Source organism: Drosophila hydei, unplaced genomic scaffold (genome assembly GCF_003285905.1).
Source record: "Drosophila hydei strain 15085-1641.00,03,60 unplaced genomic scaffold, DhydRS2 tig00000063-arrow-pilon, whole genome shotgun sequence".
In the NCBI taxonomy this organism is placed as follows: Eukaryota; Metazoa; Arthropoda; class Insecta; order Diptera; family Drosophilidae; genus Drosophila; species Drosophila hydei.
The window spans coordinates 5,452,372-5,479,352 of NW_022045657.1; the positions used below are offsets into that span (position 1 = coordinate 5,452,372).

At 42.5% G+C, this 26,981-nt stretch overlaps 1 protein-coding gene across 14 annotated transcripts in view; it reads left to right on the forward strand.

Annotated features, from left to right (window-relative positions):
- LOC111601416 (tight junction protein ZO-1) overlaps positions 1-26,981 on the forward strand; it is a 103,611-nt gene that overhangs the window by 74,849 nt on the left and 1,781 nt on the right. For 4 of the 14 annotated variants that reach the window (XM_023317979.2, XM_023317980.2, XM_023317982.2 and 1 more), the window contains 11 exons: positions 11,791-11,960; positions 14,598-16,151; positions 16,217-16,856; positions 19,854-20,087; positions 20,332-20,954; positions 21,405-21,556; positions 21,625-21,724; positions 22,706-22,940; positions 23,007-23,328; positions 23,387-23,519; positions 24,778-26,939. In XM_023317979.2, coding sequence (XP_023173747.2) covers positions 11,791-11,960; positions 14,598-16,151; positions 16,217-16,856; positions 19,854-20,087; positions 20,332-20,954; positions 21,405-21,556; positions 21,625-21,724; positions 22,706-22,940; positions 23,007-23,328; positions 23,387-23,519; positions 24,778-26,939 — 6,325 coding nt within the window. Of the gene's footprint in view, positions 1-9,204; positions 9,370-11,790; positions 11,961-14,597; positions 16,152-16,216; positions 16,857-17,806; positions 19,268-19,853; positions 20,088-20,331; positions 20,955-21,404; positions 21,557-21,624; positions 21,725-21,965; positions 22,404-22,705; positions 22,941-23,006; positions 23,329-23,386; positions 23,524-24,777; positions 26,940-26,981 lie in introns of those variants that run through there. The other 10 variants (XM_023317988.2, XM_023317992.2, XM_030222879.1 and 7 more) reach the window with 9 other exon arrangements.

Here is a 26,981-nt window from a genome sequence, read left to right on the forward strand (position 1 = left end):
CACACCTTCAAAGTTGTTAAAAAATTCAATTTTGATGTGTTTGCGTAGGCTGTTGGCCGCCTGCGATCAACTTTTATGACACACTTTTCCACTGAAATGTCAAAGTTAATCGTGTTTACTTTTGATGCTTTAGACTTCAACTGCTTAGCTACGTTTAGGTCTTGAATGCATTTTATATCAATTCTATGCACATAATATTGAATTTAAAATCAAAATCAATTGAGCTGCGAGGTTGAGGCTTTCAACCTTTCACTCTCGCACGTGAAAGTTTTTGGGGAACCCAACTGGAAAGCAGCTAACAAGCAATTTTATATGCAAATCAAAGAGACCCTGAATAAAACATTAGCCAGTCATCCAGCAGAACAGACCTTAAACGCAATTTAGACCCAAAACTCTGAGAAGATTCGCTGCGCTAATTCTGCGAATCCAAATTTATATGTACAATGTATGTATGTTGCTTTATTTATGTCGCTCTTATTCGCATACTAATTGAGACTCTTGTGAATTTCATTTTACATATGAGATACCGATTTCTGGCCGAACCTCTTATAGAACAACATTTGAATACAATGATTGAATGCCAAAGCTGTTTATGATTCATCAGCAACAGGCGGACAAAATACAGAGCCTTAAGAATGATTTTTAAAAAAAAGCTGACATTCAACAACGTGCTCGAGCTGAATTCAGAGCTGAAAATATAAGCACGAATAAACCCTGAATCGCAAACGTTGTCATACACTTTCATCGGGTATTTTGACCTAAGTGAAATATAAGACTAGAAATGTATATATATATAAAGTATAGTGTATATATAGCTGTACTGTAATATCTAATAAAAATCAAATATTCACATGAAGTTATAAGAAAAAGAATTTGCAAATATAATTAAATGTTTAGGTTTCTCTTTCATATTCACATTCATTGTTTGAGATATCGGAATAAATAATATTATTTTTCAAATAATTCTATATGCATAGTAAGGGCATTCACTCTTTGGCAATCAGAAAATATTTAACTCTTTCCCCTTTCCTTAATGAATTAATTAAAGGCGACCGCATTCTTTGGCATATTTTATTTATAAACCTTGAAATTTTTTATGTTTATTATTATTGCTTGAAATATTTTTTCCTAATAATGTAATTATTTAATTTTGCTTCTGTTTCTTCTGTTTTGCAGGTGAGTTAAACGTTCCATTTAAATAAATCGCTTGCCCCTGGGGCATATTCGTGAGTATGAAATCTTCATTCGAACAGCGCCTAATTGGCCTGGCCCTAAGTGCCAAGCCAGCGCTTGGACATGTGCTCCATTAGGGGCCATAATAGGCAAAAACAATTTCGAACAGACCAAATGACCAACCCGTCCAACCTGACAGCTCTGCTAGGGCTTCATATAGAGTACACTGTACTCAAACCATCTGTAGCTAAGCCCACACACTCTATTCTGTTGACTTTATATAGCAGTTTTTTCATTTTCCAGTCGAATGGATGGCAACATTTATGTAACATGGCACTTAATTGCAAACGAGCACGTTATGTAGACCTCTGTACACAGGGAATCATTGATGCGTCGACAAGTTCTCTCCTCTCACTCTCTCTGTCTCTCTGTGTCTCTCTCTCGCTCTGTTTCTATCTAATCACATAATGATAGTTGTTGAACTCCAAGGTCTATTGCTCATTTGACTATCTGGCCAACTATTTGCACCGAGCGATATCAATTATTTATTTTGCCTAAGTGACACTGCACTCATGCAAATTGAGCTTGAATCGATGTGTGGGCATTTAATGGAGCTGCAGTCGTTGCCACATAGTTTGCAGCTATTACGAATGCAAACACCATATTTTTCTTCACATTCTTCAGCTTTTTATTATTGTTATTATTATTGATCGAGTGCTATAAAGATAATCACAGACGTGGGTTTCTCTAATAATCGAAGCAACTTTGCTTCAGCAAAAACTCTTCTCTCTGTCTTTCTGTAATTAACTATCTAAGGCATGCATAATTTTAAAACCAATTAAATTTGTTATTAATACAATTAACTTAAATGTCAATCGCTATCCAGGTCATATTGCGTAGCAAACAAATTCTTAGCTGAGTCCTTTCTTCTTTTTCATCACATTAAAGGTAAAACACAAAAATTGCCTTCTTTAGTTTATTATTAGTGTATAATAATTAAAAGAATATTTTGTTGTTGCTAGTATTTTATAAAGTCGAAAATGAAGTTTTTAAGTCACGTTTAAATCACCTTGTAGGCTACTATCTAAATTTATATTAATATTTATTCATTTTATTCTATATAAATATTCACACAGCTCAACAGCATTTCGAACTATACTGCTTCAGAGCCTTTTCCTCCTGAATTTAAAATTTATATATCTCTAGCTTAAAGTGGAAGCTACCTCAATCGAACCTTATCTTACCTTACTAATCCTTTGACATCAAACAAACTTTGAAAAATATTGCTAAATTTGAAACTAAAATAGAGAGAGAGAGAGAGAGAGAGAGATAAGTCTGCAAGCTCTTTTTTTCAGATTGGCTTGATAGAATATAGTTAGTTAAGATTTAGAGAAGTATAATATATTGATAACTTGTGTATGCCTTCTACTATTAAACCCTAACCATCTCATTTCAAGACAATACATAGTCTGCTTATTTGTTGGCAATGTAATAACTCATCTACATCATTCGTCCACACATTTCTAATACTCAAAATAACATGTATAGCACGTGTTAGTTTATTCGAAACACATGTGTCTAGCTTGTAAAGTTTAACTGGAGAAGGAACCACTGAATTGTGTCGCACCACATTTTTCATGTTTTACGGTGCATTTCAGATGCTGCTCGTCATGTTTCAAGCTTGCTCCCATTTTCATTTCCTCATTTTTAGTCCTTTGCCTTTGTTGCTGTTTGCATTGGAAAATTACACAGTCATTTGAAAATGTTTACTTTTGCATAGAAGTGTGTACTAGAAACGTGTTCCGTAGCCCGAAGCATGCATCCCGTTTCCTGTTTACATTGTGCCCATATTTCCATCGCTATCAGGTGGCCCTCAAATGGAGTGTTTGCTCGCTGCGATGGTTGCATTCTGGAGCAGCTCATGTGCAGTGCACAACACGTCGTGACAAGTGAAAGGATACTGTGGACACTTTTAAGTGAGTTTTTCATTTGTCCTGTCAACGCTAAGGCAAGCCACTCAGCTGTCTTCTAAGGGCAATGCCTGTGAAAGTTGTTGACATAGGCTTAAAGCTGCTAAGCAAAGAGCTGCAAAGATGGGTTAATACAACAGAGTTAAGCATATATTAACGAGTTAATTGACAGGGCTAAAGTGTTAGTCTGTCGGAAGCACAGTACATTAATAATACTAAAGTCAGATTAACTCAATAAATTTGTCATTGATTTTATGAAGACTGAAAGGATACAGACGAAGTTATATAGGCAAGAACTTACATCAATTTTACAGCCATTCATCATATATAAATCTAACTATATCTTTGGTGATATAGAAAAATATTTGTAGAGTTTATCTTTCTCTAATCTACAATTTTATGCTATGCAGCTAGATAATTACAAAATGCTTTCAAAGTTGCTGTTTCTAGTAGACATTTCTCGTAGCTTCATAAATCATTTTTAATCACTTTTAAACTACTTCGTCTAATATGTTACTCTTTCCATTATCACTGCGATTACTCATCATATTTCAAGACGTCGCACTTGGGCCAGTCCGGCCTAATCCTGGCTGAACTGAAGTCAGATTGACCTTAAGAATGATAAGTTTGAAATGCCATTACCTACTCGCAGCTGAGGCCTATCTATTGTCTCTCTGGCTGCTTAGGAAACGAGACAGCGCAGTTGAGAGCCTCGGCAGACGACTCGAAGTACTTAAGGTACTTTGGCCGTGCCGCTGCACGCATGCGCACCATAACTCAAACACATGAGCCCGACGGCCAACCCGACTTGAGGCTTTTCAATTTTCACTCCACTGCACTTGGAAATGTGACCCAGCAGTGTCGGCGGCATCGTCATCGCCGACGTCGTCGTCTTTGGCCCCTTGACGCATGCCTCAGTGCACAGTGTGGCATTCGTCTACAGTTTCTTTGCCTCTTTGCCTAATTTATGAAATCTGAAAATCTAGAGTTTGGTAGTTCAAGCACGTACCACGCATGAAGTAGCAAACACTCGACACAGAAATGGGCATAGAAATTCTTTTCGAATGCCAGCAAATGTTCAAATCGCTATCTGTCTACTCTATCTGCCACACACACATGCACACACAGAATTTTCCTTTAAAAGCTCCACGTTTCATGCATATTGCAAGGACTTTTTTGGCAGGACATAACATTAACACGTCGCGACAACATAAAACTCATTAAATGCTATTAAATTGGCAGCAGCAGTAGCAGCCGCAGCTGCCACTCGGCCGCAACTTGCAATATGCAACATGCGACATGCGACACTTGCCTGCTAGCTGTTAGAGGACGTGCCAATCGACAATATGCTAATGCTGGCCTCACGGCCAAATTTGCCCAATATCACTTTAGCAGCCATCGCCTCGCTCCATTTGCCTTCGACTTGTTAATCGTTGCAGACAGACTCGTCTGTCATACATGAGCGATGGAACATGGAAAACTCATCCCAACTGACGTTCTTCCCCCTGCATTAGCCACAAGCGTTGTGTCCTGCCTGCTATTGATGTTAATGTCATCGAGAAGGCAGGCACACGTGAAAAGTTTTGGTTACACTCTGCCTCACCTGATGTGCATGCAAATGTGGCAGCAATAACCAATGCTTCAAATCTCACATTGGGGTGTTTCAATCTGGGAAATTTCAATAAAATAAATAAAAACTAGGCAACAAACAGAATAAAAACTAAACAATAAAATAAAAAAAAAAAAAACAATAAACGTACTATTTTTATTTTATATAAAAAGTAAAATAAAAAATACTTAAAAAGTAGCAAAAAAAATATATATATACATAATATACATAAATACAATAATTACAAATTTATTTTATAATAATCTTATTAGCAAAGGAGAAATAACTAAATTAAAAACGAAATAACAAGAAACAATTTTGCATTCACAACAAACAAAATACATAAATTTAAAAAATTCAGAACTTTTAAGAATAATTTAACACTTATCTTATAATTCTCTGGTAATTTATCTGATTTAATTAAAATAAACTACAAACAAATTTATATATCGCAAATATTTGCATAGATGCGTATTCTATAGCGCCATAAATTATCTAATTTTGTATATGTATTTATCTTTAAAAATGCTTAGCTTTTGAACTTTGACAATGATTTAATATGAGGAATAAAATAGCAGAGCGAGAGAGAGGCAGAACTTTTGACATTTAGCAAACACAACTTTGCTCACTTTTTGTACTCTGTTTTCATGTGGCCAACGGGCATATAAAAATAACAGTTGATAATTTTGATTATATTTAATACACACATGTATGTTTATTCACATAGACATGTTATTTTATTAACAAAAAGTATGCATGTTCTGCTCTGGATTCAACAAATGTTAATCCCTGCTGAAAACAGAGTATCTTAAAGTTATTAACCAATTTTTTCAGCACTTGTGCAGTGTTTAAAAGCCCGATTCGATTGAACAACCCTTGGTAGAAGGGAACCATTTGCACACAAAATGTTAACGCTTGATTGCATTTCAGTGTTGTGCGCCAAAGTCAATTGTTTATCAATTGGTCCGCATGGAAGCAAGCACTTCCTCCCAGGGCATGCCAACTGGTGTGTGTGAGTGTTTGTGGAACGTGTTGCATTGATTGTAATCCACTGTTGTGCATGTCTAGACATGTTCGTGTTTGGCCGTGTTGCTACCTGCGAGGGCCCAGCCAGAGGTACCCTAGGGCAGGCAGGCCTTTTTTCTCGTTTCGTACCTGCCTAGGGCGTCTCCTTGAACATGCCTGGGAAAAGCGTACAGCCACTAAAACGAAATAGATTAAAAAATCATTAGAATGCTGATAAATTGCATGGCGCGACGGTAAACAACGAACAGAAAAGGTTAAATCTCGGCAGGAGGTGTTGGGCAAATTAAATAGATCGTTTAAGAGCGCGCTTCTGACTTGGGTGCGGCATACCAATGATTGGGTTTAGACTGACCTCACACATTTTGACGATAACAGAGCTCTTCATGCAGCTCAAATGTCTTAGAAATAGGTATATATTGTATAGGAAGAAATTTGATAAATTAAAAGCAATCAAAATATATTTTGTACAGTTACTAAGCTTCAATTTCAATTGAAACATCTAATATTAATAGAACTAAAATTTGTAATATATTGCAATGCAGCACAGAGATGGGTTATTCTATTCAACTCCTAGATGTTCTTGCCTTGTCAATGAATGTTTTTGCTATTCAATCATACAGCAAATTCAATATCCATTAATGCAATTCAATATTCACAATTCCAGCCATATTTGTCTATTGTTTTAGCTGACTGACTGTCAGACTGACTGAGAGTGTGTGTGTGCTTGTATCTGAGCATCGCTTTTATTTTTGGCATGAAAACAAACGCTCTAGTGAACGCAGCTTCACACCAACGGCGAGGAACAACAATAAGAACTACAATAATATGAATTTCTACTTTATAGAAATTCCAGAGAGTCTCGGTATATTCATTGTTAGCACAATAGTTGATATTGGCGTAGGAAATGGCATCGAGTCGCTTACATTTTACATGAAAAACGTTCGACGTCGTCGTTGTCGTTGTCGTTTGTGTTGATGGAGTAGCTCCATTTAGGAGTGGCAACTGGCTTCACGATTCGCTTTTCATTTTGCATAAATATGCGCGACTGTCAGTTGCAGTCGCTGTCAGCGAGCCCCCTTGCTGATGATGACGATGATCATGGTGATGATGATGATGGTGATGCGGTGACGACTGTCAAGAGCTAGTAAATGAATATCTGTGCATTTATTATACTCACACACACACACACAGAAAGCACTCACACACATGCTCACTGAGTCTTTAATTCATGAAAGTTTTGCATAGTTTGCACATTTTCATTTTCGTCTAAAATTTAATTCATGGAATGCTAGCTCTGCTTACTTCACACACACACACATACATACATGTATGTGTGTTTGTGTTTGTGTACTGAAAGTGCAACTGCAATTGCAATTGCTGTTCTCTTGTTTCGTAATGGAGATCTTGAGCTTTGTCTGCTTGTCACTTGAAACGTTTAATAAGCACTCGCTTGATTGAATTAAGATTCCATTGTGTTCGGATCGGTGCGGGCGTTTAATTGAATTGAAGTTGCCATTTAATGCGCATCAAGCTGTGAACTTTTCAACTTTTGCCTCTTCAATTGCTTGACATGTAATCTCAGAAAAGCATACATACATATATATAAATATATCTTCTTCATTCATCTAATGTATCTGTGTCTGTATGTAGTATGACCTGTCGGAGAATAAGAAGAGTAGGAATCAATAAACTGCATTTCACTTTGTGATGAAACTCAATATTCCAACTTCAAATCCGAAGAGGAAACACCAAAAAACTGGCTCAGCTATCTTTTGCTTTGTTTCTTCAGTATTTCACAAGGAACTTCTTTTTGAAAAGCATTCCTTATGAATTCCAAACTCGTAGCCACACAAGTTCCACAGCATTATGTTCCACAGCACGTCAGGCCAACAATCGGAACATCTCTTTCATACACACTTTTATCAAATATTGCTATTTACTTTCGTCGGTTTGTTTACATTTTTGGCTTCGCTGCCGCTTTCCGGCCTCAATGAGAGCCACACACAAGCAAACACACAACAGGCATACAGAGAAACTCACGCACGCATACACATTCATTAGCTTCCACACACAGTTAGTAATGCAACTATAGATAGGGCAGCAGCCACAACTTCGCCAAATACGTGTCGAGTCTGTTGAGCAGCAGCAGCAGCTACTGCACGCCGCTCGCTTTATCTTTGCCTTTATTCGCTTGTTTGTTTTGTGCTTTGCCTTCGTCATCGTCGTCTGTTGCTGCGCCTCGGTTCGTTTCGCTCTCCGGTTTTGGATCTTGTGACTCTGGTCGACGGCGACTGCCATCCACAATTGTAAAATAGTTTCAAAGCGTGTTTCAAGCCGTCAACGTCAACGTTAGCCGCGAGCGGACTGCGACGGCGCGATTGACAACGACGCGAAGTATCTTTAAGATACTACGTACGAGCGAATACCTAACATATGTGCAATGTAAATGTTAATTAGTTGGCCAGCTGCCCAAAAAGCAACTCCAACAGTTCAAATATAAAATCCAAGCAAAAATGCTAATGCTAATCGATAGGCAAAGCCACTGATTCACTTAGGCACTCGTGTTGCTCTTGGATTGCGGCAGTGACCAGTGAAGCGCAGCAGCAAGGCGCAACCATTTCACTTTCGGTGCATCCAATAGTTACAGTTGCGCTCCAAATTTGCAGCTCGCTCGGTCATTGACTTCTTTTCGTGTTGTGCCCAAGAGGACAGTGCAATTGCAATTCAACAATTGTTTGGCTCTGAGTGCGATCGCAATTGAGATACTTTCGATACTAAAGTATCTTAAAGTGCGTGTGCCAAGCAATTAGCATGTAAATTCGTGTGTGCGTGCTAATTAAAGTCACCTTGCTCAGCCACAAAACAACACCCCTAAAACGCAAATTACCAAAAAAAGAAAACAAATTAATAAAAACCAAAAAATATGTTAAACAGCCGCCAACAACAATTCGGTCCGTGTCCGTGCGCTACCGGATGACGCGTATTGATAGATATTTGCCATACAGCAATATGCAAATTCGCGTCGCTTTGCCGGTTTGCCATATGCTGCTGAAATTCCTCGATAACTTTCGACTGGAAACTCAAATCTGACCTGAGCTGCAGCTAAACTCAGGATTATTTATAAATCATTAGCTCAGCGTCAAAGTGCACTTAATTATGCAACATTTTGTACCTGTGTAAATAACAATTGAAAGTGACATCAGCGGCGGTTCGCACTCTCCACAAATTCGATTTTATTATTTACCTTTTTTCATTTATTTTTATAATTACTTTATTTTTTTTTAAATTATTTATAACTCGTTGCGCGTTTGGCATATTTGTTCACTTTTTGTGGCTTTGTGTGTTGAAGTGTTTTCATATCTTGGCTTTTATCGTTAGGTAAACAAGTGAAACATAAGCTAGAAAGAGAGAAAATCCATATAAATATGTCGTACAAGTAAATTAAATGCTAAATTTAATTACTTTGACTGGCTCAAAGTTCGTACGTTGTATGAGAAACAATTTCATTTTCGTTCATTCAACATTCAAGCAAACATCAACTGAAACATTGTTACAATGAAGTTTCCGGATTATGTGCCTAACAACATGTTGGTAAGCTACAACAACAAGTGTTTTGCCCAAGGGTGTGTCTATCGCTGTGTGTGTAGTTTTTCCTTATAATTATAAGCGTTAGGCCGCATTAAATGCTCTATAAATCAAGTTGTAGCGACTTAAATTATGAATAAATCTTAGCCTTTACCCAGATAAACCATCTAAATTGGACGACAAGAAATATTTTTTATGAAGGTTGAGTTACACAAAACTTGACGCTTAGGAATTTCTCAAGTGCTCCAAACAGGTAGAACTCCCTACTCAAATAAAAAATAGAAAAAAAGCAAACAAAAAAAAAATCATCATAATATTATTTATGGGAAGTTAAAAGCGGCTTTTAGTTGTTGATCAATCTGAACATTGTGATTATAATTTGGATTTGGATCAGGTTATATATTAGGTCACTGCAAAGAAGATATTCAGCATATGACATAGTATGTACAGATATAATGTATCTTGGAAGATCTTTAACAATTCCTTTTGAGCTATTTAGCTATGAGTTGTTGAGAGCTTTAAGATATGGTGGAAATACAGAAGACTTAGCTTCGAGAGAAACTTAAATATGGAAACATAATTAATTTTAACTCATGAATATATAATCCATTAAAAATATGCCATATTACATCATATAAAGTATTCCAAAGATTTTTTTAAATATTTTTCAAACATCTTTTTGATGTTTATTTAAATCCATTTAAAAAATATTATTTTAGATCTTTTATTTTTAAATATTTAAAGCAATATAAATATATTATATATTATATATACATATTTATAAGGTTACTTCCAGTTGTCATCTAAGCCAAACAATATCAAAAGTCGGTTCATTAGAGCAAATGATATGTGTATGATAAACAAAGTTGTATGCATTGCTCGCTATCCGCCCAATTAAATTCCGAACATAAACAATAAAAACTACAAAGAAAGTCTGATTCGCCCTCGCAGCTGTTGGAGTTTTCCGCACGCCTTCACTTTGGAGCACATCATTAAACTTCAGGCTAATTTCACTTGCAATTAACTTAATTATAATTTTATCGCCCCGCTCCGCCTGAAGCGGAACTCGGTCACCATGTGTGCTGCGCACCTAACATATATAAATCTATATAAATCTTTTGTTTAGCGTCTTAGTCAAGCGGACCATAACATAAGAAAACCTAAAAAAGATGGAAAATTAAAAAGCAAAATTTACAACAAATGCGTCTTATGCTAATTTAAGGATAGGTCCCGTTGCCCACAATTTCTACACCTGCAAACGTGAAACAAAAATAAATATTTATAACTTTTGCATGTGGCCCCCACGCAAGCGCAACAAATTCTTTTTTTTTAGTTAATTTTTTATATGTGGCTTGAGGTATTTTATTTTTAATTTAGGCACACGTCGCGCACAGCCCACGTGAAATTTGTATTTTTTTTTTGATTTTGGTTTTTGTTCAGTTGCAAATGGTTTCGAAATTGGATGCGTCGCGACTACTCGTAACACTATTTATTTCTTGGCGCCCACCACTGAGTCTTGTGCATGGCTTTCGCTTTGCTTGGAATGGGGGATTGGCTCTACGAGAGTCGGTGCAGTGAATCACAGCGAATGCAGCTGAATGGGATTTATTTTTAATTGATTTATTTTCGTATTATTGGATTTATCTACTGATTGAGATCTAATTAACTTTCTGATGGATTTCAGGGTTCAGGTTCGCACATCGAATCGTAAAAAGGAAAAAATAGCCAGAATACCACCCGCAGTGAAAGTAAATGAGATTTACGAGTCATGGAATTAAAATCAGTTAATTGACAATATAGACAATATAGAAATATATTAAAGATATTTATTCTATAATAGCTTAGTTGAATCTAACACAATCGAGTTTCTATGCAGCGAAAGTCTAGAATTGTCAATTGATGTTGCTGTGGTGAAAGTCTTCGAGCAACTTGATTTTAACTTCTATATTTAATAAGAAACATTTGCTGCTTTTCAAAAACTTTTTGCCTTTCTAGCCACACTTACTCATTCATAACGTAATCGCGCTTACTCCGAAACCTATAAAAATATTTACTATGAACTCCATTATTTTTTAGTAATTTTTCTATTGGCCATTAAATGAGTTGGGGCATAAAATTGGAAAACGTTTCGACTGGGGTTAAGCAAGTGTAGTTAGTATGTAAATTGTAAAACGGAAGTCACATTTCTGAGCACTTCCGTCTCGTTGCCATGGTGGGCGCCCATCCTTAATAACTTTCAATTAAAATATATTGAAATAAATTGAAGAAACAAACACACAACCACTCAGAGAGAGAGAGAGAATGAGAGTTGTAAGCAAATTCGTCATTTCTCTTTTACACTCACACACACCAGCAACAAATATATATGTATATAATTTTTGATTCATTACAATACCTTTTCAATGGGTTTTTTTTTGTTGCTTGCAGGGCGATCGCACCACATGGGAGTATCACACAGTTTCGGTGACTCGAGTGCCCGGCTACGGGTTTGGCATTGCCGTTTCCGGTGGACGTGATAATCCCCACTTTGCCAACGGCGATCCCTCGATTGCAGTCAGCGATGTGCTCAAAGGTGGACCAGCCGAGGATCGTTTGCAGTAAGTACAAATTAATATATGCATTTTAGCCCCTGTTCAACGACCTCAACGATCCAACGACTCCCTAGAGCCCCAGTCCCAATGACTTGGCAAATATACAGCGCATAGACCCATCCAGCTGCTGTTAATGACGCAGAATATAATAATTCTGAATCCGATTCAGCTTCTGATGTGTCAGCTGTTGTCGCTCTCGAGGCAGGAAGTTAATTGTTGCGTTTGAAATGTTTTAGCTGCAGTTTCTTTGCTCTCTTAATGTGCCCTCATGAGATGGTACTCCCGCGATCTTAAGTCCATTTTAGTCTTTGTTTAGCGCATACAAACGCAAACTTTGCATTTCCTATTCGGCGAGCTCTTATCGAAATTAGTACAGCGCAGCTGGAGACAGTTTTATAGTTTGAAGATTGTACTGCTTTGATTCAGAAAAAAGTTATTAGCTTTTCGGATGCAACTGAAACTGATCTAGTAAAAACTCTTATTCCCGTTAAGCCAGCCAATCTGATGGCCTTTGGTGTATAAAAAATTGATGTATTTATTTGAAAGCCGCTTTCCTCTTTTCATTGATCGTTCGTGGAGTCTTTAAGCTGAAGCAAACCCCTTTGTTATGGAAATATCTAATTTAGTATGCTCAGCACGCTCTGACAGCCTGAGTTCATAAGTCCGGCTATTGACAGAGCATCACATCTGACATCGTTAATCTTGTGCTTAGGACTTTAAATAAAACCCAAAAAGATACAGGTAAATAAAAAAAGAGGCGAACGCTTGAAAACTTCAGATCACGTAGCTGGAGCCTTCGAATAATTAAACCAACGCCTCAACGACGGTTTTCTGGGACTGGGCTGGGGCACAACTCCTCTGTGTCGGTCTCTGCTGATAATAAAAATTCCAAAGCGTTTTTCAATAGACGCGGGGCGACCTACCCAATGCCATTTCGTGCTCGTGTGATTAAAAACTTGTCATAATCTTTCCAAAGAAACTATTTACTCTGCAGAGAACAATTTTAGTTTGCCTACCTGCCAGACGGCTGGGCTGGTGGCTGGCTGGCTCTTTGGCTGTCTGGCTGGCAATGTCAAAAGGAAAATGAAAAATCCCAAGAATAGAGCTGGAAAATATTTGTACGGCGGCGACAAGTGTAAATTAGCTGCAACATAAAAGGCCGCCCGGCCGGTACTTCAGTTCAGTGCTGAGCAGCTGCCAAAACATGTGAGCTAAGTTGGATGAAAGCTGTAGCTCAAGTCGAAGTTTCACTGTTATTTCAACTGGAATGTTTGCCCAGCGAATACCTGGCCAACTGGCTGCCTCGACTGCTTATTCTGCTTCTGCAACTACTTTTTTGCCGCATATTTGAGCAGCTTAATTGCTTAGCTGAAGGCTAGCTGGACTGTCAACGGAAAGTAAAACGCGGCACAGATCCTCTAGCTTTACTCCACATTGGCTGTTCATGCGCTCTTAGACATGTTAATTATATCGGCGCAGACATGCAATTTTCAACATTATCTTTATCACACACACAGCTATATATATACTATTTATTTTATTTTTACTTTTTCCACGTCATCCTCTTGTGTTCCGTTCCAAGAACAGTTTGTAATTGTTCAACAGGTATAGAATTGAAGTACCTTGTATATATATCTATATATGTATATATGTATATTTATATATGTGTATATATATGTGTGTATATAGATAGACCCGTACAGTCCCATTGAAATACGCTTAGACGCCCCTATATCACTCTCTCCCTCTCTCTCTCTCTCTCTGCTCTCGTGCTCATTTCGCCGCATCGCCTCATTTCACGCTCTATTCTATCCAAGCATAAACCCCTTGAGTTGCTCGTCATGTTGGGCACAGACAATTGGCTGTCTATTAGCGTATAACTCCGATCCGAGCACAACCTGATTTCTCTCTATGGCCAGCATGTAAACAGATATTTAAGTATTTACCATTGACGATCGCTACGCTCTGCACTCTCGGCCAGTCACACGTATTGACCAGCTAACCTTTTATGCTTTAAAGCGTTTTTAGCTTTGGCTACTGTGTATTTCGTTAATTACTGCTGCTAGACTAATGATTGCATAAATTTCCATTTCCAATTTCAATTCCAATACCACAAGGTCGCCTCCCCGTGACCTGCATCTGTGGGCAGTGGCTCAAAACCGATTATCAAAGTCCGGTCACGACGTCGACTTGAGTCGGTCCAAAGGTTTGACACATATTTTAATTAGAATCACGGTTGCCTTAGCCACGAAGTGACTGGAGTCAGTTGATAATAATAATCATAAAAAATATGATATGTTGATCGATAGTTTATTCCTTGCCATGAAATCGATATGCCACTTAGTTGGGCCAATTTTCTATTTCGAGCTACAGCTATTAAATTTAGTATATAGATTCATCAAAAGGGTATATAAAAATATCGTGCTTAAATATTTCTGACTGGTATAATTTACAATCTGTATTTGGTATGGAATAGTTTCCATAGAAGTCTTAAGAACATATTTAATAATTTTATTGTTTGATTGAAATATTTTCGTTTTGTATAGCGATCCTCTTTATGCTCACCATGAGTTCGCGTGAAAGTTTTGTATATAATAAGCCTTAAATCTTAACTAATTTTTCTTCATTCTCTGTTATTTGCAGTGTCAATGATCGCATTATCACAGTCAATGGCGTCTCGCTGGAGAACGTGGAATATGCCACCGCCGTGCAGGTGTTGCGCGACAGCGGCAATACGGTCACACTGGTCGTGAAGCGTCGCGTGCCACTGAATGTGGCGGCCACGAATCCCGCACAGCATCAGCACTCGCACAGCATGAGCTCCGTGGGCCTAGGCCTAACCAATGGCAGTGGCAGTGGCATGATTGGCAGCCAGGCGCCTAGCGCCGCGATGTCCAGCATGAGCCAGCCGAACTCGTTGAACTCCTCGCTGGTGCAGAGCGCGAGCAACGGCACACAGCCCATCAAGGTGACACTGAGCAAGGGCAGCAAGAAGGATGACTACGGCATTGTGCTGGGCTGTCGGCTGTTCGTCAAGGAGATCTCGACGAAGGCGCGCGATCAGTTGGCCGCCAATGGCTACTCGTTGCAAGAGGGCGACGTCATAACGCGCATACACAACACCAACTGCGCGGACACCATGAGCCTTAAGGAGGCCAAGAAGATCATCGATGGCTGCAAGGAGCGTCTCAACTTGGTCGTGCTCCGTGACATCACCAACCAGGCGGCTGTCAATCAGCTGAACAACTCAGGCCATCAGCAGGTCAATGCTAATATATATGCCACGCACCAGGCGCAGGTGTCCAGCTGCAGCAATAATCTGGATGACGCCTATCTGCCCGGTGGCGCCAGCTACTCCTCACAGAATCTCTACGTGCAGCCGCCAACGCGCACCTCCAACGGGCCGAGCATCAATGGCAATGGCCTCAGTGAGGAGAAGAGTAATCTCACGCCACGTGGACGCTCTCGCGGTCCACTCATGGACGGAGTATCGCTGCAGCAGCTGGACCGACCCGTTACGCCTACAAATGGAGGGCGTGGACGTGTGGATGAACCACCAAGGCCACCACCGCCGCGTGCCGCCCAGGAAGACTTTTATAGCTCGCGACGACAGCTGTACGAGGAGCGTCAGAGTGCCGAGCCGCGATTCATCTCATTCCAAAAGGAGGGCAGCGTCGGCATCCGGCTGACGGGCGGCAATGAGGCGGGCATCTTCGTGACTGCCGTGCAGCCCGGTTCTCCAGCTTCGCTGCAGGGCCTCATGCCTGGCGACAAGATACTCAAAGTAAACGACATGGACATGCATGGAGTGACGCGCGAGGAGGCGGTGCTGTTTCTGCTAAGCCTGCAGGATCGCATCGATCTGATAGTGCAGTACTGCAAGGAGGAGTACGACGAGGTGGTGACCAACCAGCGCGGCGACTCTTTCCATATCAAGACCCACTTTCACTGCGACAACCCCTCCAAGGGCGAGATGGCCTTCAAGGCGGGCGACGTATTCCGTGTGATCGACACGCTCCACAATGGCGTCGTCGGCTCGTGGCAGGTGCTCAAGATCGGGCGTGGCCACCAGGAAATGCAGCGCGGTGTCATACCCAACAAATCCCGCGCCGAGGAGCTGGCCACAGCTCAATTTAATGCCACCAAAAAGGAAATGAATGCCAATGAATCACGCGGCAATTTCTTCAGACGTCGTCGGTAAGTGGCTCATTGTCAACTCTCCAGATTAATTCCACTAATGAGAATCCTTTTTTGATTTGTAGCTCCACACATCGACGCTCCAAGAGCCTCTCGCGCGAGAACTGGGATGATGTTGTCTTCTCGGACAGCATATCCAAGTTTCCTGCCTACGAACGCGTCGTTCTACGCCATCCTGGCTTCGTGCGACCCCTCGTGCTGTTCGGTCCCGTCTCCGATCTGGCCAGAGAGAAACTAGCCAAAGACTATCCCGACAAGTTCTGCACTCCGCTGCAGGACGACGACAAGACCAGCAATGGCAATGGCAGCAGCAGCGCCAACGGCAACGGCAATGGCAACGCCAACGGCAAATGCCGCATCGTCCGCCTCTCCCACATACGGGACATCATGGATCGCGGCAAGCATGCGCTCCTGGACATAACGCCCAACGCTGTGGACCGGCTCAACTATGCACAATTCTATCCCATTGTTATATTCCTCAAGACAGACAGCAAGCACGTGATCAAGCAGCTACGCCATGGCCTGCCCAAGGCGGCGCACAAGAGCTCCAAGAAACTGCTCGAGCAGTGCCAGAAGCTGGATCGTGTCTGGTCGCACATCTTCAGCACGCAACTGATGCTGAACGACGAGGAGTCCTGGTACCGCAAGCTGCGCGACTCGATCGATCTGCAGCAGAGCGGCGCCGTCTGGATGTCCGAGTCCAAGGTGAGTTCGATTTGCCAATGCCCCTTCCCCACTCAACTAGTAATCAGTGCATAAACAACTTCTTGTTGTCTAGTGTCTTGTGCACACGTAGTCCCTAGTCTAGTCATAAGTTCAGTAGCATTCATAGTGTCGATGTCGATGTCGTTGTCGTGAAACTCTAATCATATTTACATACTTACGCAACATGATAACAGAAACTACTGACGTTACGCGATGTGTGTTAGCTTGTCGACAATGGTGATGGAGCCGAAACTCTCTCTGTTTAGAAAACTTCATTAGCTGAACAGAAACAGGATTCTATTCAGACTGAATAAGGCCCTTAGACTTGGGTCCTTCTAATACAGATAAAAATGTCATCTACATAAGAATATGTATATATAGAAGTCTTTACCTTACTTTCAGTTCCTCTTAAGCAAACTTGATTTAAAATTTATTTTTCTTTAGTTTCAAATTATATTTTTTTTTAACATGGCAAAAATAATTTGCATAATCACAAACTTCTATGAAGTATTTATTAGACTAGCTCGAAAACAAAATATTTATTAGAAGACAAACTTTTTTACTGATCTATAGTACAGTGAACTCTCGAAAAAAACAAGTCTACTCAATAACTAAAATCTTTTGAAGTGAATTTTCTGCTGAATTGATAATTTCCAGATCAGATCAGATCAGACTTAGATTTTTATAGTTTTATAACTTCCGAGAGTTCACTGTAATCTGATCCTACACAGACACAAGCTTAGCTAACTTAAACTCTACTTTAACTAATTTGTATTTATTTAATAACTCTTTGATTCTTATTCTACAACTGGTTTTGGTCAATATTCTAATTTGATTTTCTAACATTTTTTTCCCCTTGAAACACCAAACACAAACACCTCACATGCCCCACCCGATACATTCATGTATATATAAATATTGTTGAATAACAACTCATGTGTGGGAAGCAGCTTCCCGAATCCCCCACTGAAATGCTATTCCCTCCCTACATAGCTCAGCCCTGCAAGTTAGCTTGCTGTCGCCCCACTTCGGTCTCGGTGCCACGCTATAATGCGACTCGTCTTAGGCGCAACTCCTTTTCGCTAATCCCTCTTAACGATTGCACGCTAACACCGCCGCCACGCCCTCCGCCCATTGGCTACGATCCCGGGCAGTATATGCACGGCAGCCTTGGCTGCGCTGAGCGAGAGCCGCGTAGTCGCCAGTCCTATCCGATGGTGCCCATTCTGAAGCCCGCCTCCTCCATGCCGGGCAGCAATGGCCACCTGCTGGATGGCGGCGGCATTGATGGTGCCTCTGTCGACGAGGATGCCAACTCGCAGTACCACAGCTCGCAGCCCAATCTACTGAGCAGCAGCAGCAACAACAGCTATCACTGCCACCTGAACGGCAATGCGTTGCGAACAGCTGCCCTCCATAGCGAGCGCAGCTGCCAACGTGCCTCGGCAGGGGCCGCCTGCTTGGGTCGTCGTGCCGTCTCCATAGAGCGACGAACCACGCCCTACTACTACCACGAGCTGCTGCAAAAAAATGTTTTCGATTCGAGTCTGAATCTGCTGCAGGAGAAGGAGAAGAACAGCAACCTAAAGCTAGACGCGGCCAGCTCATCCACAAAGACGCTGCCTGGCAGCAGCCTAGCCGCTGTGGGCGGCAAGCAGGCCACGATGCCCGTTGCCAGGCCACAGCAGCGGCTGGCCAGCAGCAGTGCCAAACTGGCAGCTGCCTATGGTGGCTTTGCATCCACGAGCGATTTGCTGAGCAATGGCAACAGCAGCAGCGCTGGCACCTTGGTTGACGATGGGGCGATGGACGAGGCGGGCTTTGGGGTGACGCCAGCTGCTAGATCTTTAAACTTGGCCTTCAATAATCTTTCCAATCAGATTGCCAATTTGAATAACTTGAATAGCAACAGCAACATTAACAACAACAGCAACAACAATAACAATGCCGACACCAACAACAACAACAACAACAATGTGGGCCGCAGCAACGAGTGCAATGCATGAGAGTAGAAAACTATATATAAATCAAGTTGCCATTGCTATTGCATGTAGTTGTTTTTACTAAATATAATTTATAAACTAAATGTTGCTTTGATGTGTGAATAGATGTGTGTGTGTGCGTGTGTGCGTATGTGTGTGTGTGTTTGTACATATGCATTTGTGTGTAGTTGAAGCATGTTCAAACAGTAGAAACCGTCACTCGACGCAAGCCCATTCCACATCAACACATAGCTAAACCTATATATATATATTAATGTATCACATGTATCTTGTATCTTCACAATATTAGCTTAAGTCAATGCAAAAAGAATCGCTCAGTTTATAGCTGGAGTGATGTGTTTTTGCTAAACCATATACCAAATATTTGATATCAAGTTGCTAACTAAATGTTAATCGTTTTCATTTGTTTCTTTTATTTACATACAAAACAAACCAAAACAAAACAAAAAAAATATATAAAATATATACAATACATCATCATGGTCATTTCCTGCTTAATCATCCCGTTAAATACGATGCATATTAATAAAAAAAAATAAAAAAAAAACCAATTACCAAAAATCCTCAACACAACATCAAAAACGATCAACAAAAATAACGAAATAATCAAAAATTGTCCTCGTCCAAAACTAAAATCAAAAACATATATATTATTATCTTGTGTTCGTCCAACAACAAAAAATATATTATTATTATGTATTCAATATGCTTGGCAATTCGTACGAATTTCTATCAATCGATCAATCATACAATTTGTTATGTTCCATTTACGTTTCTTGTTGCTGTTTTACAAACAAAAAACGACACAAAACGTTGTTTGCTATTTCCCGATACTTCCGATTACCGATAACCGATTACCGATAACCGATAACAATCTCGCGCTAAATTTTGCAAAATCTCAAATATCGCTAAAAACAAATAAAATTATTTAAATCAAATTAACTTGCCTCTGCTCCTAACGTGCCTACATTTAACTAAAATCAACAAACCCCAGCCCGTCGAATCCCTCTCCGATGATTTCCTATTCCCCATGACCACATCCCGTTTATCGTATGCATCAAGTCCCGAGTCTGACTTGGAGCTAAGTCCCGGGCCATCCGCATCATTGTCGCTTGGCAATTTGCCGCAATTGGTTAAAGCGAGCTCAGATCCATCGATTGCCACTAACCAGGATAACTTGGATAGGGATAGAGACATAATTGGTGAAGGACTACCACCTCCATATACGGTAAGAGGCCCAACCAAAGTATAGACTAAACAAATAAAAGAAAAACCAAATGTTCAAGCCCATTAAAACACGACGAGCATGCGCCCTACTAAACCCACAACTCGCGCCCCGCTCAGGGCATAACATACATAGACCAAATACATACATACATACATAATCATCATCATCATCATCATGTTGATCACAATGTGTGCTAATCTATTCCGCTACCCTTCACTGCACACCTGCTATGCACTGCCAACAGGTACCCTACGATCATGGCGTACAGCAGCCGCCGAGTCGTCGTCAGACCCTCGACTCCAGCAAGTACAGCATCTACGGCACCAATGTGCCACAACAACAGCAACAGCAGCAGTCCCAACAGCAGCCGGGTGATCCCTCAGCGGGCCTAGCACGTCCACAGTCCCTGTATGGCATCAATGCACCGGATCTGCCGCCGCGCATCGATCGCCAGTCCAAGCCTGGTGACCTGCCACTCAATACATCAGGCAGCTCCTCGCGCAACGGCAGCTCTGGCGGCACTCTGGGCCGCAGCGCTCAGGAGCGGCTCTTTGGCAAGGCTGTGCTGCAGGACGATGTCCAGGCCGAGTACGTAACGCGTAATGCTTTAGTCGGCGCCGGCGGCGATACCATTGAGCGTCAGCAGCAACAGCAACAGCAGCAGGCCTCGCTGGAGCGACAGGCGCGCATGAATGCGGCCATGAGCAGTCCGGCTCAGCTGAAGGCTAACGGCAACGGAGGCCCTGCCTCCACCTACGACAGCGTCTCCAGCTACGACTCGTACAACAACACGCAACTGGCCATGCAGAACCTCGGCCGACTGGGCCCCAATGCGCCCGATGATCTCAAATCAGTGCCAAATGCAAGGTAAGCTTTTGAGCTGGATGTTAATATATAGTATTATCGGGAAACTAATCAATGCAGATCAGATCAAATTCTTAGTAAAAGAGACTAACGACTGACCACCTATCAGGACTTCATTCATCAACTAGTTTGGAGCTCGAGCCATTGAGAACTGAGAATCTTAGACAGCTCATCATCATCTGATTTTTTGAAGGTCTTTAGACTAAGCGTGGCTAGCATATTTCTTAGGCTGGGCTGATATTTGCCTGTCTTTGATATTGGATATGTGATCGTGACATTTGTTCTTAGATCTGTCATTTAAATTCGGACAACTTTAGGGTGGTTAAGACTTTGGTACTAGGGCTCCTCTCTCTTATAAAAAACGTACTTCAGCATACCAATCATAGCATTGAATTATTATTTTATTTTTCCATTTCATTAATTATAATAATAATTTGAATACACATTTTTCAGTGGTCGTCCTTTGCCACCGGTGGGTCAGCCACATGACTATGGCCGCTCCGCACCGCACGATCATCGCGCTTTCGCGGCGGCCAATGATCTGAATCGGCAAAGCAGTCCCGGCAGGCCGCTCTATCACGATATGAATGCATCCCGTAATATTGGTAAGAGTATGAGCGTATGCCATATTAATCCCACGTCTATTTAACTGATCAATTTATGCACTCTGCAGATCCACGCAATGGTGCGCCACAGCGTCCTTCGAATTTGGGCTTGGACAGCAGTCCACGCAAGCCTTTGGTGGAAACCAAAACCGATTATGGCAAATACAGGTATGTTTATTTGAGAGAACTATAGGACTCTATATCGCGCTCTCCTTAATCCTGCGTGAAATCATAAATGCAATTTTTACTTTCTCTTTCTCTAATTTTTACGCCATTTGAAACGAATCGCATGCAATTTGAAACGTTTCGTAAATATGCAAATCTTTTGTATCAATTCTATTGTCGAAATTCGCTTTTTGCCCGTCGTTGTTCAATAAACCTGTCCCTGTACCCGATCATGTCCACATAGAGGCTACCATCTGCATAGTCCCCATGCACATCAATTGCATTTCAAATACACATCGCATCGCATACAGACGCCCACGGCCCTGCAGATCAGCAGCTTAGCGCGTCTCGGCGCCTTGGATGCAACTGCAACTGCAACGGGCTTGGGCTTCTGGACTCGTAGACCCATTGCAGCGCCTCGCCTGAACATGTCGCCCATGTTGCCAATTGTCTCAGCCTACGATACACTCGTTTAGAGCGCTCACAACGAAATCAATTTCAACGAAATATTGCATCCACAGTCAATGTCCAACATAGCCACATAGAGTTTCAACGAAAGTCTGTTTATATAGAACTTTAGATCCTGACAATCGCCTGCATTTACATTTTTCCTCTACCTCTATTCGTAGTCCATTAAATCCATATCATATTCCACTGTGTATATAGAGAATACTCCACAAATTCAAAGTCTATTGTGCAATAAACGACAGCTGTATTAAAAAGGATCGTATTAGATTGCGTTTTAGTTAATTTCATAAAATATCTATTTGCATACATATCTTTATATACAATCATCAGCTAAGTTTATCATTGTTTATCACACGTCCTATAATTATGTGAACTTTTTCTCTTTCTCGCTTCTGTTTGTGCCCATCAACACGATTCATGCAATTTGTTTACACACACATATACACACACACTTGAACTATTTGTGCAAAATACCATATTCTATCACAACCCACAACCACTGCACCACAAATGCAGCCGGAACAATTCCGTTTCGGCCGCCGACTACAGCAAGCTTCCAAAAAATCCGCACGGCGTTGTGCAGCCCAGCAATGCTAACAATGGCGGCCAGCTGAATGGCAGTGCCACGCCCAGCAGCAATGGCAGCGGGCCATTCAAGCCGGTGCCGCCACCGAAGCCTAAGAACTACCGACCACCCGTCCAGAGCGGCGGCAGCAGTGGCAGCGGCGGCACCACGCCCTGGGAGAATGGCGTAAGTAGTCCAGCAATCAAATCATCTGAGAACTGTTCCGTTTACTGAATTCCTTTCGCATTGCAGGACTCTGGCTCTCCGCGTTCGCCCAATGGCTTCTATTATCCGCCCACGCCGTCCCATCATCATTATGGCCAACAGACGCCGGCGCCCGGCTCGCCGCACCAGGGCCAGCCCAGCAACGGGCACATGCAGCCGCCCACCTACGGCGCCAACAATGGAACCTACGGCCAGGCACCGCCGCCGCAGCAGCAGCCGCAACAGCAGCAGCAACATCCACAGCAATATAATCAGGCCAATGGCTACAATGGCAACAGTCACCACTATAACGGTGGCAGTGGCACCGGCCCCTACATAGCGCCACACCGTGGCATGCCACCGCCAATTGGTGAGTCGATCATATTTAGGGCATGCCTTGAGCGGGATTCTAATATCTGTTTGTACAGGTAATATACCGCCACATACACCTGAACGCCATGCTCTCGATCTGGCTGGCAGTCGGGAGCAGCGAGGCTCGGCCTTTGAATTGTATCGGAAGCCACAGATTGGCGCCGCCGTGGGGCACCATCACAACATGAGGTAAGTGCAGGTGCCGTGTGTGGCAAAATACATTGAATATTTCCAACCCAAAAAGAAACCGAGCCACAAAACAGATTGAGAATTTTTACAGCCAGTTTGGCAAGCTGTGTGTGTGTGTGTGTGTGTCAGAGTCTGTGTATGTGTGTGTGTGTATGAGTGTGGAGATTTCTTCTTCTAGTTCAATACAAAACTTTACACACCTGTTCAACAGCTCCACATTTCTGTTAACGAAAAATGTTTTTATTTTTGTTATGTCATTTTGTAATTTACAATTTTTACCACAATCAATCAATCAATCAGTCAGTCAAAGCTCTCATACTGCCAATATATATTCATAATCATGCGGTTGCTGGTCATTATGTTTAAAAGCAAACGTTAAAAAAATGAAAAAACAATTCGCAATTTTTCACAAAACGCACAGAAAACTCGCATAAATCTGAAAGATAAATTCGAATTCGATTGAAACTAGAGACGCATAAATAATTATTGTATTTTGCAATAACCAAAATTATTAACCAAAAATTCCAAGATTAAATCACATTTGCTGATTCAAAGAGAAACTTAAAAAATATTTAAAAAATAAAAATAAAAAATAACGAAAATAAAACATTTTTCGGGTTAACTTTTTACCAAATACAGTTCTACCTAGTATCCACTATCTCACGCTAGACATTTTTCTCTCTTCACATACACTTTATCATAATCTATGCTCATGCTGCGAGTATTTTTCCATTTCTGAACTATTTTCTTTAGAGTTTCAAGAAGGTTTTGGGTTCAAATAATTAAATACCATATAATTATGATTACACTTAAACAAAAAACAAAAAACTAACACCCAAAAACGACTAATTGACTTCTAGTACTCTCATAAATGTTGCTTGAGTTGAATACTTAAACATGGTAAATGGTTACATTTTTTTCATATAGCTAAAAGTTTGGTTATTTTGCAAAATCTAATAAGTATTTACTCTACTTATTTTTATTGATAATATTTGTAAACCTTTTGATATGCGCTTGTGTGTGTTTTTTGCGAAAGATTTGCAGAAAGTCGCGAGACAGTTTGCAGGGCATTTGGAATATTTATAGAAACTTTTATAGAAATGCTGGTGCAATAGCTAAAAGCAAATGCTTTACGGGCCAGTTCGAAAGAGAACTGTTGTCTTTGAACGATTCTTTAGTGTCCATGTACAGGTTTCCCTCAAATAATAAAACTTATTGCTAACCAAAAAAAAAACACACACACATTCAAAAACTCTAGCGAAATGGAGCCATACGATGCGCGCTATGATGATTATTATGCCATGCCGCCACCAGCAGCACCGGTTCATCCTCACCCCCATGCTCAGCCCTATCCGCATCAAATGCAACGTTCTCGATCCGCGCCTCGATATCCCAATGAGCGGCCTCCGCACGCGCAAGATCCCAACTACTATAGCCACTATGGTACAGGCAGTCGTGGCTACAGAGGCCACGAGGTGCAGCCTTACTATGATGAGCAGGGCATGGAGCTGGCGCAGCCGCCGCCACTGCCGCCGCACAAGAAAAAGAAGTCGGTGTTAAAGAGTCCGCTGGCCGCACTGAAGAATGCGCTGATCAAGACAACGCGACCATTGCGTCGCATGAACAGCATGGTGGAGCCGGAACGCAAGCCGAAGGGTCTGCGGCGCCAGCAGTCGATGCTGGAACGTGGCGTACAGCGGCCTTACTATCCGGACGAGTATCCCACTTATCCGGCTGGCTTCGAGGAGCGACCACCGCTACCGCCGCCCGGCGATCCATACTATCGCACGCACTATCCACAGCAGGAGATGATGAACAGCACGTATCAGAATCTGGAGAGTGAGGATATCTATGGCAATATTGCCGGCACAGTACCACGCATGCCACAGCCACCAGACAACGGCTACGGCAGCTATGAACAGTACGATCTGTATGCGAATCGCGCCTGCATAGATCTGGAACGTCGCCAAGCTGAGGCCGCAGTCGGTGGCCGTAGTGGACGACGCATTGTGCGTCGGCACAGCACCACAACGGCAGACCGTGGTGGTGCAGCACCAGCCGGCCGACGTCACATGCCACAGCATCCCGGCAACGGCTACGACCAGCAGCAGGCGCACGACATATATCAGACCCGCCAGGGTGCCTATATGATGCCCGAGCAGCGGCGGGCGCCGAACTCAGAGGTCATGACACGACGTCGCTTCTACCCTGGCGCCGCCAATGAGCAGGGCGAGGAGGCTGGGGAGCCCATGTATCAATCGCGCCGTGAAATGCAGCGCGAAATGCAGCGCAATCATCTGTACCAGTCGAAGCGAGAGATGCAGGAGCGCATCATTCAGGGCAAGCGGGATATGGAGCGGGAGTTGAGTGCGCAAAGCAGCAGCCAATCCGAGCGCAGCGACGATCGCTCTGAGCGATCCGGTGATGGCAATTACCATTCGAGGCGGGAGGCGACGCGCAGCCAGCTACGTGAACAGATCTATCAGACGCGTCGCGAGGCATTGGACAGCATGGCTGAGCCAATCTATGTGACCAAGCGGGATATGGGCAGGCCGGCGCCCATCTATGAGACGCGCGAGGAGAGCATACTGCAATCCCGTGAGAACGAAACGGATGAGAAGAAGGAGAAAGAATGTAAGACGGAGCAGGTGCAGGTCGAGATTAACGCACAGCCCGAAGAGGCGCCGGACAGCACGTTGAGTCGCTCGGACTTGCAAAAGTCCTCGGACACAGTCATTGAGAACACATTGACTGCCGCAACGGGCCAAGCGCCGCTGGTGCAAGACGAAATCGATGCAGATGAGGAGTCGCATGGGGCAGATTCCTCCGTGGAGCCAACAGAGCAGCAAACAGCTATTGAGAACAACAAGCACAACGAGGGCATGTTGGCCAGCGAGACGCAACAAAACATCTCGGATGATGTGTTCGAGGCCACCGATAAGGTTACTCCACTGCCCCAGACGACGGACCACACGGCCATCAGTACCGCCTCGCCGCGAGCCCTCCGCGCGCCCTTTCACATTTCCAATATCTTGAAGAGAACAGCGCCGCCGCCCAGTTCGCCCAGAGCCGACAGCTGCACCTCCATTGAGACGCAGTACACCTCGCAGGCCAGTCTGCCAGTGGGGCCTCCAAATGCCACCAGCACACCATTTAGCAGCAGCATGTCGCTTCCAATTGCAGGCCCAGTGCCAGCCGCTGCCAATGCGGGTCCATTTCCCAGTCTGCCGCGTGAGCCGAGCACCACGCGCGGCTTCTTCGATGCCAGCGGTGGCACTCTGGCGGACAAGCTGTGGCATGTCTCGCTCCAGATACCGCCCGGTGCCATTCCCGCTGGAGTACGTCAAGAGATTTACTTCACAGTCAGCGATCCCCGCATGGGACAGGCCGTTGGCGGACCGCCGCTCGACATGGAAAATGGTTGGTCTAACTAGCTTTTCTACACTCTCGTATTGCTCGTAT